General features: G+C 52.7%; 1 protein-coding gene across 10 annotated transcripts in view; it reads left to right on the forward strand.

Annotated features, from left to right (window-relative positions):
* NLRC5 (NLR family CARD domain containing 5) overlaps positions 1-14,895 on the forward strand; it is a 59,660-nt gene that overhangs the window by 41,797 nt on the left and 2,968 nt on the right. For 9 of the 10 annotated variants that reach the window (XM_028091267.2, XM_028091276.2, XM_028091288.2 and 6 more), the window contains 16 exons: positions 317-400; positions 487-570; positions 3,335-3,421; positions 3,902-3,979; positions 4,767-4,850; positions 5,180-5,263; positions 6,739-6,822; positions 7,517-7,600; positions 10,092-10,175; positions 11,432-11,515; positions 11,907-11,990; positions 12,271-12,354; positions 12,503-12,580; positions 12,827-12,910; positions 12,996-13,067; positions 13,333-13,416. In XM_028091267.2, the coding sequence (XP_027947068.1) occupies positions 317-400; positions 487-570; positions 3,335-3,421; positions 3,902-3,979; positions 4,767-4,850; positions 5,180-5,263; positions 6,739-6,822; positions 7,517-7,600; positions 10,092-10,175; positions 11,432-11,515; positions 11,907-11,990; positions 12,271-12,354; positions 12,503-12,580; positions 12,827-12,910; positions 12,996-13,067; positions 13,333-13,416 (1,323 nt within the window). The remainder of the gene's footprint in view (positions 1-316; positions 401-486; positions 571-3,334; positions 3,422-3,901; positions 3,980-4,766; positions 4,851-5,179; positions 5,264-6,738; positions 6,823-7,516; positions 7,601-10,091; positions 10,176-11,431; positions 11,516-11,906; positions 11,991-12,270; positions 12,355-12,502; positions 12,581-12,826; positions 12,911-12,995; positions 13,068-13,332; positions 13,417-14,895) is intronic. The other variant, XM_028091304.2, reaches the window with a different exon arrangement.

Below are 14,895 nucleotides of genomic sequence, written 5' to 3' on the forward strand. Positions count from 1 at the left end.
GTTGGAATTGCATGAGATGCTGCATATAAGGCAAGCTCATCCGCTGCACCCAGATGCTGTCCCAGGGCCTGGTATAGAGTCAGGGCTCAATAAGGGACTTTCCCGGCCCTTTCTTGGCAGGGGGTGGGGTGATCTCTCTTAAGAGATAGGAAGCTCCCAGAGCCGGAGCTACATCTTTGGCCTATTCTCAGGCCCTGATTCCAGGCCTTTGCCCTCAGGGTGGGGCACCCCATAGGCCCTGGGGGAGATGGGAGGAAGCAGGACAGCAGTCCCAGCAGGCCTCACCCCAGCTTTGCCCCTTCCCCTCTGCCCTCAGGCTGAGCCAGTGCAGCTTCGGGCCAGAGCATGTGCCCATACTGGCCACCAACCTGAACCAGGCCCTACAGCTGACGGCACTCACGTGAGACACCAGGCCCACCCACAGGGGCAGGGGAGGGCTGGGGGCTCCCGGTGAGGGCCACCCCGGTAACGGACCTCTGTCCCCAGGATGACCCAGTGCTGCCTGGACCTGGAACAGCTGACGCTTCTCCTGAGTCTGCTGAGGTGGCCGGTGGGGCTGTTCAGTCTCAGGTACTGTCTTGCTCGGTGCCCCTGGGAGGGGCCAGGGGTGGGCCCTGGAGAATGGGTCTCCCCCAGGACCGTGGCCCCAGCCACGTCCTGCACCCAAACCCTGCCACTTGGACCCTGCCTTTAGCCCCAGAAACCCCCTCAGGCATACTGGAGAAGCCACCCTCTTTCAGGTGGGACCTCTGCTTGGGCGCTTAAGAAATAAAAGGAAACCCCAGAGGACACCCAGATGAGGTCAACAATAACATACAACAGATATCATGCGTGTATGCTCACGATGATCATTTTAAAACTTTCAGAAAAGGGTTGCTGGAGGGGAGGGCAGTGGGGGATGGGGTAATGGGGTGACGGGCCTTAAGGAGGGCTCGTGATGGAATGAGCACTGGGTGTTATACACAACCGATGAATCACTCGCCTCTACCTCTGAAACTAATAATACACTATATGTTAACTACCTTGAATTTAAACTGTAAAACAAATAAAACAGGAAAAAAAACTTTCCGAAAAGCAGAGAAGATACCAACAAGTAAAGAGACTGATGGTGAAGACTCATAGCCTTAACCTCCGGGCTTGACAGTTGTCCACGGTTCTCTGTGTTTGCTTTGTCTTTTATTTATTTATTTTTTTGGGGGGGGGGGCTAAATTGTTCTCAAGCTATAGATCTCATAAAACATGGCTTCTAGACATTTCACCATAAATTTAAAAAAATAAGGACCTTTTCTACACAATCGTGGTTGAATGAGGGCACCCGGGAGGATTAGTGGCAGTTCTGAGTGTCGTGATGGCCCATTCCAATCTAAAAGGTCCCACTGGGGGCGCCTGGGTGGCTCAGTCGGTTAAGCGACTGCCTTCGGCTCAGGTCATGATCCTGGAGTCCCGGGATCGAGTCCCGTATCGGGCTCCCTGCTCAGCAGGGAGTCTGCTTCTCCCTCTGACTCTCCCCCCTCTCATGCTCTCTCTCTCTATCTCATTCTCTCTCTCAAATAAATAAAATCTTTAAAATAAAATAAAAGGTCCCACTGTCCCCATATGGGGCAGCTGGCTCATCGGACCCAGAATCCAGTCAAGGCCCACACTGGTATGGGGTGGCGATGGCTCTTAGGACTCTTAATCTGTGTCACCCACCCTCCCTGGGTCCTTGTGGACAAAACCACCCGCTGGGCGGTGTCTACACTCGCGGGCTCTGTCTGGTGGCTTCCTCCTGACCTCACTGCGTTTGTTCCTCTAAAACCCTGACTTTCCCGGAATGGAAGTTAGATCCGAAGGCTCCATGAGACTCAGTTACATAAATTTGTCCAAAACCCTGACTCCGTGGCCAGTGCTGTGCACGTCTCAGCACAGCCGATGACGAGGCACGTGAAGCCTGGTTGTTCTCCCAAATACCATTCTTGTTCAATTGTGGTACGATACACATAAAATCTACCATCTTAACCATCTTTAAGGGTACAGTTCAGGAGTTTTAAATACATTCTTATTGTTCTGCAGCCGCAGCTCTTTTCTTGGAAAACTGAAACTTTATCCCCATGAGACGCATCCCCGTTTCCCCCTTCCCCAGCCCCTGGCCGCCACCACTCTCCTTCTCAATCCACGGATCTGACTGCTCTAGGGGCCTCCTGTAAGTGGGATCACGCAGGATTTATCTTCTCTGTGACTGGCTTGTGTCACTCAGCATCATGGCTGCAGCAGGTGTCAGAGTTTCCTTCCTTTTCAAGGCTGGCTGATGTCGCGTTGTAGGTAGCCACCGCATTTTGTTGATCCGTTCATCCGTCCGTGGACCCTTGGGTGGTTCCACCTTTTGGCTGAGGTGCTTCATGCTGCTGCGACCATGGGTGTGCAAATACCTCTTTGTGTCTCTGCTGTCAGTTCTTTTGGGTATATACCCAGAATTGCTGGATCACCCAAAATAACACTTTAAAATAAAACTTTTCATACTCTAAAAATAATCCGTACTCGTTGTAGAGATTTGTGGAAAATCCAGATGAACATAAGAAAATAGTACTTCAAAAAAAAAAAAAACCTCAACATAACTTCAAAAGCAGAATATTTTAAACAACTCTCTTTTTTCCTGCTTCTAAATTAATGCACGCACATTGTAGAAAGTCTGGAAAAATATTGGAAACTATGGAAGAAAGGAAAAAAACCACTTGTGAGAATTCTACCATCTAAACAACCGTCATTAGCTTTTCATATATCTTTTCCTCGTATCTCTGTCTCCCTGTTTCTATGTTTTCTTCTCTCTCCGTACATATTTTTCCTTTTTTAAATACAAAATGGGAATGTTTTATATACGGTTTTATTTCCTTATCTTTGCCATGCAACACTATACGGCCTTTTCCTTAAGTCTAAAACTATTGTTTTAAAAAGGACTAGGGGCGCCTGGGTGGCTCAGTTGGTTAAGCTACTGCCTTCGGCTCAGGTCATAATCCTGGAGTCCCTGGATCAAGTCCCACATCGGGCTCCCTGCTGAGCGAGGAGCCTGCTTCTCCCTCTCACCCTCCCCCCCTCATGTACTCTCTCTCTCTCTCTCTCAAATAAATAAATCTTTAAAAAATAAATAAATAAATAAAAATAAAAAGACTATTTTCTGTTGGGATTGTTGCAGTAACTGTCAGAACAAAGATGATGTTAATTTCCTGTTTTATGCTTGTGCTTAGTTGTGTAATTTTATAGTTTTTAAACCAGCAAAACCAAAAAGCCTCTGAGCCCCGCACTTGCCCCCCACCCCCGGCTCACCCTGGGGGACCTTCATCTCCTGCTTCTGCAACAGGGTGGACGATCCATGGGTAGGCAAAGCCGGGGTGCTCGCCCTGCTAGAAGTCTGCACCCAGGCCTCAGGCAACGTCACTGAAATAAGGTGAGTGGAGGGAGGAGGCCCCTCAGAATTATTCATCTTTTCATGACTACTGGGACCATTCCTCACCTAGACATCAGTTTCTTGCCCTGTGAGGTAATAGCTGTGTCACTAGCAAATTCTCTAGATCCCCAAGATGGCAGGGGATACACATTTGTTGGGACCTGTGCAGTAATCAAGCTACAGAGCCAGAGAGAGGAAGGCAGCCACAGAATTAAGACAAAGAGCTGGTGGATCCCAGGTAGACACAGCTGGGAATCCACATTGATTGTCTGGAAGTGGCCCCTGGATTACAGTAAACACACATTGTGGCTCTAGGACTAGAGGTGGCAGAATGACGTGGAGTAGCTAAGAGCAAAGGCTTTGGAGTCCCACTGACCCATGTCCAGATCCCTACTGGGTCTGGGAGCTCAGAGTCAGTAGACCGGCAGCCAAAGTCGGAGCAGCTTCGGACCTCACGCTGGCTACCCCTTCTCTCCTCAGCATTTCCGAGATCCAGCAGCAGCTCTGTCTCCAGTTGGAGTTTCCCCGTCAGGGGAACCCAGAGGCCGTGGCCCTCAGGTGGGACCTAGTACCTGGGCGCCCATGGGCGTAGCTGGTGATGGGCTGGGGGTGGGGGTAACTGCTGCTTCTGATCAGTAGTTCCCATGCCTTGCTCAGTGTCCTTTGATGTCCGAAGTGTCTACATGGCCAAAGAGTTCTGGCCCAACCTGCCCAGCCCCACCCCAAACCTCAGTCTCAGCTCCAGTCATCCCCACCACCTTTCAGTTCCCCCACCACCACCTTGCTCCGTTTGACCTCATGGCCTTTGCACGGGCCGTTTCTGGACCAGAATGTTCTCTCCTCTCCTACCCTCTTTCTCCTTTTCTCCTCCCCTACCCTCCTAACTACCCCCTTATCCTTCAAGTCTCAGCTTAAATGCGGCCACCTCAGGAAAGCCCCTCTGAACCCCCGGCCATAGTCAAGTTCTCCCATGATCCACCCTTACAGACGCCTGGATTCACAGCACCCCTGATCCATACAGCACATTTTGGAAATTAAAATGTCACCCCTTTTGAGTGAATGCAGCCCTGCATGTATACATTATGCGGAACAGACCACAGCTGGTTCTCATCCCCAACTCACCTCCTTAGCTGAGTCCCCTTGTGCAGTGAACAACCTGCACAGCCATACCAGCTGCCCCATCTGGACTTCTTCAAAGCACTTCCCATAGTTGACTAGAAAACTGTGGGACTTTATTTCATTAGTGTTTATTTATCCCTAAAAGGTAAGCTCCTTGTAGGCAAGGACTGTGTCCCCAGTAGTGACCCAGGTGTTCAGAAACTCCTGCCTCCCTGTCTACCTCCAGGTTGTCTCACTGTGACCTTGGGACCCACCACAGCCTTCTTTCCTGGCAGCTGATGGAGACATGTGCCAGGCTGCGGCAGCTCAGGTCAGAACCCCGAAACACCATCTAGGGCCCTGAGTTCTCTGGTCATCCCCCAGTGCCCACACCAGACCACATGGAAGAGGCTGGCCAGTCTGGGATGGGAATGAGCAGAGCCTGGGACAGCATTACTTTCTCTGGCCTTCTTGCTTCCCTAAGCAGGAGAGAATCACACTTGGCCAGTAGGGGGAGAGCCCCAGGGTGGCATAGGTGCCCCCACCGGGAGCTCTTGGGTGGTTCTTTCCCCTCTCTCGGGCTCCCCATCTCTGTGTTCTGGATGATCCCGGAGGTGCATCCGACCTGAAATCCTCTGGAATATGCTCGGGACTTTTCAGCTTGTCCCAGGTGAACCTCTGCAACACTAGCTCCCTGCTGCTGCAAAGTCTCCTGGAGTCCCTCTCTGAGCTGAAGACATTCAGGTATGCAGACGAGTATGTTCACTCACCCGCCCATGCTCTGCCCCACACTTCCTGCGCTCCCCAGCCCTGGGCTCAGAGGAACCCTGTGTCCGCACCCCAGGGGCTGGGACCACTCTCGGCCCTGGTTATGATGGCAGGGTGTGTGGTCATCCACATGACCACGTGACAAGAATGAGTTCCTCTTCAATGCTTTCTCTTTTCCTTTTTTCCCCCTCTTTATTATTTGAAATAACTGCAAACGAACAGAAGACCAAGGAGCAGTTCCATATACCATTTTCCCAAATTCACCCCTTGTCAATATTTTTTCCCATTTGCTCTTTCTCCCTTCCTCCCTCCTTCCTCGCCCTTCCCTTCTGTTCTTCTCTCTCCCTCTTTTTCTGAGCCATTTGAAAGTAGTTGCATAAACACACCCCTTCACCCCTTACTATTTCAGTGAATTTCCTAAGAACGAGAACATTCCCTCCCACAATCCAGTAAACGTGTAAGATGCAGGAAATTTAACATTGGTACCCTATCGTTATCAAAACTACCTTTCATATTCCAATTTTGCCAAATGTCCCGGTCATGTTTGTTGCATTTTTTTCCAGTCCTGGATTCCACCTAGGATCACACACTGCACTTAATTGTCATTTGCCTTTTGTCTCCAATTTGGAATGGTCCTCAGCCCCTCTTTGTCTTGGACGATATTGTCGTGACATTTACACCTCAATGATTTTGTCAGATGTCCTTCGGTTTGGCTTCAAAGTTTCTTCACGTTGAGATTTAGGTTCTGCACGTGGGGCAGAAATCTCACAGAGGTGATGTTACATTCTCCTCAGGAGGCACACATTGTCTCTTTGTCCCCTGACGGATAGTAACTGTGATCACCCCATGAAGGTGGGGGTGTCTGCCAGCTATCTTCCCCTGCAGAACTACTGTTTCCCCCTTTCTAATTAACCCATATCTTGTAGGGAGACACCTTAAGACGCTGTAGATATCCCGTCCTTCCTCACGTTATCACCTACTAATTTCAACTTCCATTGATAATTCTTGCCTGAATCAAATGTCAGTAGGATGGTTGCAAAATGGAGCTTTTCTCACTTTTAATTCTCTTTTAATCTAGCTGATTGCATCAAGGAGAAGGTGTCCTTTTGGTGCCAGTGTATCTTTAACACCTCTGTCATAACTGTTACTCATTTTTGTCGTTTAAATAAAGATGCAGAGCTCGTGGTAAAAGCCCATTAGCTAGCTAGACTTACAGGGATGCCCAACTATGGCGTAGATGGGCAAGTTGCTACCTGACTGTGGTTTAGGGAAATACTCAGCTAGTCCAAGCTGTTTCTAAGCTTAATGATTCCATGGTGGGGGAGATTTATGAAGGGAAGGAGGGTGCTGTCCCCCTGCCCCAGCCCTCCTCCTTGCCCTCTGCTATCAGCATTCTGAGCTCTCAAGACCTAGAGCCTCTGCTCAACCTGCTGCCCTTTGACCCCCACCAGGCTGACCTCCAGCCATGTGAGCTCCGAGGGCCTGGCCCACCTGACATCTGGTCTGAGCCACTGCCACCACCTGGAGGGGCTGGAGTGAGTCGCAGGGTTGGCGGAGGGGGGCTCCGGGAAGGGATGGCCCAGCTCAGGGCCGGGCTGAGGAGGACAGCTGGGCCGCTGGTAAGGTGGGTGGTGGGACTTCAGCCTCTCGCTTGGCTCCCTGGTGAAGCCCAGCAGCCTTGGGTGTGGCCTGGGAAGGCTGAGCACTGTCTTCTTGGTCCCAGCTTCAGTCGCTTGGAGTGACCCCAGGGCGAATAACGGTGCCTATCTGGGCTTGGGCTGGCTCATGTAAAATGTAAAGTGGGGGTCATCACCCTTCTCTGCCTGGGGTGGTTATGGGTATCAGGGTACAGGGAGGGCTGTGGGGCTGAAGGGATCACTGCACGTGTGTGTGTGTGTGTGTGTGTGTGTGTGTGTGTGTGTGTGTGCGCGCGCGTGTCCCCTGTCCCTGGCTTCCTCTTTCTCAGCCCTCATCCAGGACCTCCTTTCTCAGCTGGGCCAGGTGAGATGGCCATGCCCCCTCCTCAGGGACCCCAAAGCCCGGCCCTTGGAGCCAGCAGGGCCCCCGAGAGGCCTGGACAAAGAGGGTGGGCCAGGATTTGCAGAGCCCCAGCTGCCCTCCTGAGGGCACTAAGAGACACAGGGAGCTAGTGAGACAGCTCAGCTGCAGGAGCCGGGCAGGAGCCGGGCAGGCTTGTCTAACACTCACCTCGTACTTGGTCCCCTCCAGCTTGTCCAACAATCAGTTTGGTGAGGAGGACACCGAAGTGCTGATGGGGGTCCTTGAGGGGATGTGCCGGCTGAAGAGGCTCGAGTAAGTGGTGGTGGTGGTGGTGTGAGGGGGGGGTGGGGCGGGGAGGTGGGGAGGAGCTGGGAGCAGGCCTAGGAACTTTTGCATCTCTTGTAACACAAACTGTGACATATCTGAATGGATACAGGATAGATACAGGTGAGCCAATTGCCCTCCCTTTTACTCCCTTACCTGGCTCTGAGTGCCATCAAAATGCTTGATCCCTGGAAATAAAATACTCACTCACACTGACCCAAGCCAGACATTGACTGGCTTGTGTCACAGAAAATTACAAAGCAGCTAACTTCAGGCATGGCTGTATCCAGGGGTTCTGCATTTGTTCTCTCTCCCTCCGCCCCATCCCCACCCCATCTTGACTTCATTCTCAGGCAGGCCATCCCTGCAGTGGCAGGCTTCCTTTCTACCAGCTTCGCAGAAAGGGAGCACCTTTCTCTCTGTAGTTACAAGACTCTAGATGATTCTCACTGGGCTAGCTCCGGTCACATGCCCACCCCTAAGCCAAGCACTGTGGATCTAAGCACACAGTCTTCTGAGTGGCCGGATCTGGGTCACATGCCCACTCAACTATCTGGGCTTGGGGGGCTGGTGGTGTTTCAGGGTGCTGCTGTCAGAAGGAGGGGAAATGAACTGTGGGCAGGTAAGACCCACAGCTGTCCACCGCTCTTTGCTTATAGTCATTTCCTTAGCAACTGGCAACGTTTTTACTCTCACCTATAATTTGGAAGTCACCAAGTTCCAGCAAGAGCAGAATCAGTCTTAGCGTGAAGGACAGGTTCCCCCCACCCGACCCCGTGCCCAGACATAACAGCATCTAGATGGAACCTTTTACATGGTATCTGTATCGTCTGCCGTTAATCTCCAAGTTTCTCTGATGACCAAAAAGACACCCTAGTTATTTATAAAAAGTTCTGTAATTACAGAAATATGTAACAAAGGACACGAAATCCTCTGGCAGTGACACCCCCTGGGGAAACTGCTGTGAATGAGCAGTGTGTGAATTTTCCTCCAGATTTTTTTCAACATATGTGTTGAATAGAGTTTAAAAGTAGCCTTCTGACTTTTTGCCCCTTAACAATAAAAGTCTCCCACTTTGTCCCTTTTGGCTTGTCCTGGGGACTGGGATGTGGATGGTATCAGAGAGACCTTTGGCCAGAGGACCCACATGTCTTTCTTACAGGCTGTTTCTTTGGCCTCCCTCCCATGTGCCTTCACCTCTGCTCAGCCTCCCTTCGTTCTGGAAGCTTTTGTTGCTGGAGGGGGTGGGGGTGGGAGGGAGTGTTAGAGGCCCAGCGAGATCATTGACTGGCTCATGCATGCCTTTGACAGATGTCTACCTGGGCACCTGGGCCAGGGCCTGGGGCTGGAAGTACTGCAGAGAACAGGACAGATGTGTGACCCTTTTCTGGCTTCCCAGGCTACTAGTGCGGCTCCTTACCTCTCACCTCCTTGGCTGCCCCAACTCTGAAGTGGGCATAATGAAGAACGGGGATGGATCCCCACTGCCCAGATACCTCTGCCCATTTCAGATCTGTCATTTCTGAGTGTTTCCTCCCTGCCACCAGTTGGCTTCTTCCACCTGTCCATCTGTGGCCAAATGGTCAGGGGCATGGATCCTGGTTAGGAGCCACACCACCTGGGTTCAACTCGCAGGGTGACGACTGTCCCAGTTTCCCTGGGGCCCCGAGTCCCGCATCCTGGAGCCCCCCTCAAGTCTAGGCAGACCAGGGCACCTCTGAATGTGTGAGCCTGGGCAAGTTACTTAACTTCTCTGTGCTTTTCTGCCCATCTTAACTTTGGGGATAATAGCTGTACCTACCTCCTAGGGTTGTGGCAAGGATTAAATGAGATAATACATATGAAGTCCTTATAATAGAACCTGACACAGAGTTCACACTCTGCAAGTACTGGCTGCTGCTATTTTTTTTATTATTATTATTATTATTATTATTATTATTATTATTATTCCCCTCTCCTGCCCAGGCTGAGGGCCTGAAGGAGTGTGATCTCATGGGTGATGCATGGTTGGGGTCCAGGAACAGGAGTCCTATGGCCTTGGTTCTGTTCCCAATGCTTCTACTTTCCATGTGGCCTTGAACAAGCTCTCTAATAATGCTCGGAGCCTCAGTGTGCCTCATCCGCAAAATGGGGACGAGAGAGTTCTATCTCTCAGGACGGCCCCGAACTCAGTGCGTGACCTCGAGTGTATGCCCACTCTGTGGTCACTAGGTTGCCTGGTCCGCAGTCTGGGTCCCGTGTGATTTGGAACACAGACCTGCTGCCTGGGTGGGCTTACTCGTGCAGAGAAACAGCCTTTGGGTGTCTCGTGCAGTTTTGTTTTGTACAATATGTCTACTCTGTGTGGATGTAAGTGGCTATCTTGGGGGTCGCCTGGGATTGCTGAGCACCGAGGCCTCAAGACTGGATGGGGCCTCGGTCTGCACCTGGGACCCAACCCCGGTGACGCCGAGTCCTCCTCTGGCCTCCTTTCCTCCAGCCTCAGCCATCTCCCGCTGGGCAGCTCCGCCCTGGCCATGCTCACTCAAGGACTAAGCCACATGACCCTTCTGCAGAGCCTCCGGTGAGTGGCCAAGGGACCCCATGGGAATGAGTGGGATGACATGCCCCAGCTCTGTGGCGACCACCCGCCCAGGGAAGCACTAGGGCCATTTCCCTGAAGACCCTCTGTGGCTCCCATCCTGGGGACGTTGCTGCCCTCTCAGGTCGGTGCCCATCTCTCTTGCCTTCCGGTGCCACCAGCTCCCTCTAGCTACAGAAGTGACCGGAAGGGGTTGAGCCCAAGTCCTGGAACAGCCCTTAATGTGCACACATTCCTCTGTGTGCTCGTTTGCCTGTCTGATTCCACGCACCAGTGTTGCCTAGATTCTGCATTTCTAACAAGCTCCCAAGTAATACCAATCCTGGGGGCCACAGACCAGTAATGAGGGTCTAGACTCCAATCTGGTGACCTTGACATTCTCCCCGTGGGCCCCTGGCCACCTTGATTAACAGACATAACACTTTCTTTTCTTGGGATTTTGCAAAATATAAAATGTGGTGACTACAGATAAACCCAAGAGACAACACAAAGCATCGCTCTGTGTCTCCCCAAGTCCACACCCCCATGCTGGCCGAGTAGAGTACACGACAGAAGAGGTCAGAGAGTTCTGGGAAGCATATCAGTTGGGACTAGGTCATTTCATCCAAAATTAATTTTTAGAAAGGCACTTCCCTCAAGTTTAGTTTGTGAAATGAAAGAAAACAAAACAATCTTCAAATTCTCAACACAGGGCTGAGACACTTGGCCTCTCCGCTGGTTTGTTGGGTTTTGTTTTCGCCATTCAAGGGGGCAGGGCAAGGTCAGGGCGCAGAAAGGGCAATAAACTGGCTTTATGGAAAAGCCCAGCATTTGCATCGATTAGAACACCTATGCCGTGGAGAAATGATTTGCCTGGATTGCAGAGCCCTGTGAAATTGGCATTCAGCCAGGGTGGCCCGGCGCTCCCTGACACAGAGGCTGAGGCAAAGCCTGGCCAGACCAAAAAATATGGCCACGGCTCCTGGGCAGGGGAGCGGGGAGCTCTGGACTTGCATTTCCACCTTACCTGGGAGTCACAAGCGGTCCTGGGCCAGTCATGGCTCCTCCCCGGGCTCAGTTTTCTCATCTGGACTCTGGGTCATTCCCACCTTGCCTGTCCCCCCTCCCCAGCCCCTGAAGTTTAGTGATTGGCATGTGGGTCCCTGGATGTGTAAAAGCTTTGCAAACTGTAGAGTTCTTAGCACAGCACCTGCAAAGGCCTAGGCCCCTGCTCCTGACCAAGGCCTCTGCTCCTCCAGTCTGAGCAGGAACGGTATTCGTGATGTCGGCTGGTACCAGCTTTTCAAGGCTCTCAGAGCGGCCAGCAGCTTGAAGGAGCTGGGGTGAGTTGCCTAGCCCTCCCGCCACCCAAGACAACTTTGGCAGGGTCAGATGACGAAAGCAAGGGGCTCCCTGATGGAGTATGCCCTGCCCAGCTTAGTCCCACTTCCCACTGCATGACCTCGGGCCTAGAAATTCAGGAGACCCCAAGATAGGATGTGAGAGTGTCGACTGCAGCAAGAGGGATTCAGGTCAGACATCGGGGAGAACATCCTAAACAGAAGACAAGGGTTTGAAGTCCTCACCTAACACAGGGTGAGGGGACTTGCTCAGTGTGAGCGGGGGCCTCTCTCCAGATTTCAGCCTCCTCTTCTGTTCTGGGAGGGGGATGTGGACAAAATGACATGGGTGGCGGGCGGATGGTTCCAGTTCTCCTACTGTTCTCTCCCCAAGCTTGAGCCACAACCAGATCAGAGACATCGGTGCCCAGCACTTAGCTGCTGTCCTACCATGGCTGCCCGAGCTCAGGAAGATAGAGTGAGTGGTCAGTCCTACTGACAGGGGCCCTCAGTAGCCACACCGCGGTCGGGGGAGACACTGGCCCCGGCTCAGGCTGACATTCCTCCCCCACCCTCAGTGTCCAAGTGATGGGGCTGGCTTATGTGTAACTGTTCTGCCAACTTTGAGACCTTCAGCCAGCCCACGCCCTGCTCCTCTCTGGCCCTTTCTGCCCCAACAGGGTCTCTTGAGCCCTAGCAGGTGCGGTGGGATGGGGGGACCTGGGTGTCCAAGGGTCTAATGTCCACCCCGCCCTCAGCCTCTCAGGGAATGGCATTGGCCCAGCTGGGGGAGTGCGGTTGGCAGAGTCTCTCGCCCTTTGCAAGCACTTGGAGGAGCTGATGTGAGTGTGTCCCCACTGCCCTCTGCCCTTTGTGTCCCCACTGCCCTCCTGGCCTTTGTGGTCCCCAGGGGGCCCAGGGCAGTGCAGGGGTCTGGAGCCAGCCTGCCCGGTGCTCAGCCTCCTCAGCCTCATCCCTCTTGTCTTCCAGGCTTGGCTACAATGTCCTGGGCAATAGCACAGCCCTGGAGCTGGCCCAGAGACTGCCCCAGCACCTGAGAGTCCTGCAGTGAGTGTCCCTCCGCTGGGGGGCTGCTGCTGGGCTGGCCGGGTGGGGTTCCCTGGGAGCGCTGGGGGATCAAGGCCCCCACTGACCAAGCTGCCCAGCCTTAGGTCAAACCGTGGTATGTTGTCGTAGGGCTGCCTCCCCGCACCCTGCCCGCTCCTCCCCTGCTTCTGGAGTCTGGAAGGCTCCCAATCCCCACACCCTGTCCCCCCACCCCCACTCTCCCCTCACCCACTCCCCTTTCCCCAGCCTGCCATCTAGCGGTCTGCATCAAGAGGGGGTGCTGATTCTGAGCCGGGCCCTGGATGGACTCCCATATGTGGAGGAGATCAAGTGAGTGGGGGCCATGGAGCCCGGGCAGAGGAGCAGCCAGGGAGGGTCTGGGGGCTCCTCTCACAAGTGTCTCCCTGCTCTACAGCTTGGCAGAGAACTGTCTGGCCAGAGAGGTCCCACATTTCCATCAGGGGCTCCCACTGCTCAGGCAGATAGAGTAAGTAGCCTCTCCTGACTACCTGGGGAGCTGGGGTGGGGTGGGGGGGCAGCCCTTCTCTGACACCGGGGAAGGCCTTTGAAGTGACAGAGGCCTCAGGTATAAGGGAGCCTGGGGCAAAAAGGGGCACCTTCCTAAGTCTCCCCCGCCCCAGCCATTCCTCTTCCTCCTGCTCTGACTGCACAGTGGGGCAGAAGCACGCCAGCTGGCTGGGGATGCCCCTGACTCAGATACCCTTCCATCCCATCCTCTTGTTTGTCCCCAGCCTGGTTTCGTGTGAGATTGACAACCACGCTGCCAAGCCCCTTGCCGCCAGCCTGGCTCTCTGCCCGGCCCTGGAGGAAATCCTGTGAGTGCTTGGACGAAGCCTGAGCTGGGAAAAGCAGGTGTCTGGGGGCCTGGCCTGGCTGCCCACCGCTGTCCGGCCTAAAACTGGTCACCTTCCTCTGCAACCAGTCCCCCATCTGTAAATGGGGAAGGTCATTCTTTTTTTTTTTTTTTTAAGATTTTATTTATTTATTTGACAGAGAGGTAGAGAGAGAGCACAAGTAGGCAGAGTGGCAGGCAGAGGGAGAGGGAGAAGCAGACTCTCCACTGAGCAGGAGCCCCACGCGGGGCTCGATCCCAGGACGCCCGGGATCATGACCTGAGCTGAAGGCAGCCGCTCAATCGACTGAGCCACCCAGGCACCCCAGGGAAGGTCATTCTTACTTAAACCTCCTTTCGAGGAAGTTTGAACCTTTTGGCCATTGAGCAATGTTGGGCAAATCCGTTCAGCCCCTCCTGCCTGTTTCCCCGCCTGTGGAGTGGCGGAGGGGAGGCGGGGAGGTAGACTAGCCGGTCTGTAAAAGCTCTTTGCCCCTGACCTTCCCTTTGGGAGGCGGCTAGATAGATCACCTCACCCGGTTTATGGAGCCTCAATTTATAAACCACCTGCTCATAGTGAAACATGGCTGACACCAGCATGCCCCCCACCCGCCTCCTGGCCATGCCCACCTCCCCCTTGGCAATCAGAGGCGCTCCGACCTTGGGCAGCCACAGGGGCAAACCACACTGCCAGGACCAGTCTGCAACCCTGACCACACGATGGAAGAAAATCCTGTTTCCTAGGGTACAGGACGCAGGGGATTCTAAGAGATACTAGGTTTGCATCTTAAAGGGCTTTTTAAAAACATTTTTAATTTAAATTCAATTAATTAACATATAACGTATTATCGGTTCCAGAGGTACAGGCTTGTGACTCATCAGGTTTATATAACACCCAGTGCTCGTTACATCACATGCCCTCCTTAATGTCCGTCACCCAGTTACCCCCTCCCTCCGTGCCCCTCCCCTCCAGCAACCCTCAGTTTGTTTCCTCTGATTAAGAGTCTCTTATGGTTTGTCCATCTTAAAGGTTTTAATCTTTCTCATTACATGACACCAAAGAAAAAGTCTCAGATCCATGCTAAGGCATCTTTAACACCTAACACTGGTGATTCTCCTTATTTATTTTTTACTTGAAAAGCCAAGAAAGGGGCGCCTGGGTGGCTCAGTTGGTTAAGCGACTGCCTTCGGCTCAGGTCATGATCCTGGAGTCCCGGGATCGAGTCCCACATCGGGCTCCCTGCTCGGCAGGGAGTCTGCTTCTCCCTCTGACCCTCTTCCCTCTCGTGCTCTCTATCTCTCATTCTCTCTCTCTCAAATAAATAAAATCTTAAAAAAAAAAAAAAGAAAAGCCAAGAAATATTGTATATGACCATGGAGCAGATAATTATTTCATACCAAAGATAAATTAGAGATTAGCCAGTGCAACCTAAATGTCATGGTCTCGAAATATTACCACGCC

The sequence above is a fragment of the Eumetopias jubatus genome, unplaced genomic scaffold (assembly GCF_037043125.1).
Source record: "Eumetopias jubatus isolate StellerSeaLion01/CBP00866 unplaced genomic scaffold, mEumJub1_p1.0 scaffold_10, whole genome shotgun sequence".
Lineage (NCBI taxonomy): Eukaryota > Metazoa > Chordata > Mammalia > Carnivora > Otariidae > Eumetopias > Eumetopias jubatus.